Source organism: Phaethon lepturus, unplaced genomic scaffold (assembly GCF_000687285.1).
Source record: "Phaethon lepturus isolate BGI_N335 unplaced genomic scaffold, ASM68728v1 scaffold15453, whole genome shotgun sequence".
In the NCBI taxonomy this organism is placed as follows: Eukaryota; Metazoa; Chordata; class Aves; order Phaethontiformes; family Phaethontidae; genus Phaethon; species Phaethon lepturus.
In genome coordinates, this window is record NW_010527329.1 from 424 (window position 1) to 2,431 (window position 2,008).

At 50.0% G+C, this 2,008-nt stretch overlaps 1 protein-coding gene across 1 annotated transcript in view; it reads left to right on the forward strand.

Moving 5' to 3' along the window:
- LOC104617916 (potassium voltage-gated channel subfamily A member 2-like) overlaps positions 1–1,533 on the forward strand; it is a gene marked incomplete at its 5' end in the record, with an annotated part of 1,953 nt that extends 420 nt beyond the window's left edge. The window contains 1 exon segment of the mRNA XM_010283357.1: positions 1–1,533. This exon segment is cut by the window's left edge and continues 51 nt beyond it. Coding sequence (XP_010281659.1) covers positions 1–932 — 932 coding nt within the window.
- Positions 1,534–2,008: the final 475 nt, after the last annotated feature.

Below are 2,008 nucleotides of genomic sequence, written 5' to 3' on the forward strand. Positions count from 1 at the left end.
CGGCGGGGGGCCGCCTCCGCCCGCCGCCCCCCCCACCGAGCGGGACTCCACCGCCCCTGCACCCTGCCACTGGTGCTGGCCCCTTCTTCACTGACCCTTTCTTCCTCATCGAGACCCTGTGCATCATCTGGTTCTCCTTTGAGCTCCTTGTCCGCTTCTTCGCCTGCCCCAGCAAGCCTGAGTTCTCCCGCAACATCATGAACATCATCGACATCGTGGCCATCATCCCCTACTTTATCACTCTGGGTACTGAGCTCGCCCAGCAGCAGCAGCAGAAGCAGCAACCTGGCAGCAGCAGCAACAACGGAGGCCAGCAACAAGCCATGTCCCTGGCAATCCTCAGGGTCATCCGCTTGGTCAGAGTCTTCAGGATCTTCAAGCTCTCCAGGCACTCCAAGGGGCTGCAGATCTTGGGGAAGACTCTCCAGGCCAGCATGAGGGAGCTGGGCCTCCTCATCTTCTTCCTCTTCATCGGGGTCATCCTCTTCTCCAGTGCTGTCTACTTTGCAGAGACTGATGACCCCGACTCCCTGTTCACCAGCATCCCTGATGCTTTTTGGTGGGCAGTGGTGTCCATGACCACTGTAGGCTATGGGGACATGTATCCCATGACAATTGGTGGCAAGATTGTGGGTTCCTTGTGTGCCATCGCAGGTGTGCTTACCATCGCCCTCCCTGTCCCTGTCATCGTGTCCAACTTCAACTACTTCTACCACCGAGAGACTGATCATGAAGAGCAGTGCCAGTACACCCACGTCACCTGTGGCCAGCAGCAGTCACCCTTCTCTGAGCCCAAGAAGGGAGACAGTAATCAGTCTCTCAGCAAATCTGAATTCCTGGAAGCAGAAGACCTGGAGTCCATGAAGTATTCCAACTTCATTCCTCCCAACAATCAGGGTTATAAAGAGAAGAAAATGCTGACAGAGGTGTGATCAGTTTTGCTATCCTGGTTCCAGACACAGAGTTGCAAGCTGCTGCACAGCCGTCTTCCTACTAGCAGCTGGATCTGTTCAGCATTTACATGCCAGACTGTGAATTGTGATACCGTAAACAGAATGATTGTGATAATGGGCTCTTCTGTCCTGATTTGCTGTTTCTCATTACCATGTGCTGCCAGAAATGCTCTTGCTTTATTCCATGGAGTGCTAGCTGTCATCCCCCACTCCCTCGTGAATTTCTTTCTCTGTTTTTGAAGACTGCTTTAATCCAATATGTGCTGTGAAACCTAGCCTTTCTGCTCCACTAGCAAAGGAGGCCTTGCCACTACTTCAAGCTGAAGGTTTCGACAGGGAGTAAACAGTTAAAGGGGCTACAAACATCTGGCTCAAGCTGTGCCCTTGGTTCCTGTGCCAGCGCAGTGCCCTTGGCTGTGGGATCAGTCACGCCTGCCATGCCATTGCCTTTGAATAATGGAAACGCTGTAGCCAGCATCACAGTGAATTCTGCAGCTGCAGGGGAAAGTCAGCAAGCAGATGCCTTCCTTCTTTGCAGCCCGTGGCATGCTAAAGATCCTCTTGGTTTGTGTTTTAAAAAGGGTGCATAGATGTAAAAGCTCTTTGTTACTTGAGACCATGTTCCATTTATCAAAAACAGGCTTTAAGAAATCAACAGGCTTGGTGAAGGTTCTCTGTTTTGAGCTTATTTCAGCCTTATTTATGCCAGTGCCCTGATGTTAATTGGCTTTTATAGTACCAACTTAATCTTCATAGTGGTAAGTGCCTTCTGATGCAAGGCGCATTTGAGTAAATTCATTTGTTATCTCTGCAGTTTATCTCCACACAGTAGTGTTTAATGAGATGTACTTTATGCTTCAGATATCCAGTTCTGTATTCAGGCATGTGAGAGCAATTGACTGTGCTGCATTTTTATTGAAGCGTTTGTATAGCTGCGGGAAGTTTGCATGTTGGTACTTTGTTGACATTGCTGAAAACCGCCAGCCACAGGCAGCTGCACCTGTGCTGTCTGAAGATTGCACTGATTTAGTGGGTCACAGGAATAAATTGCCCCA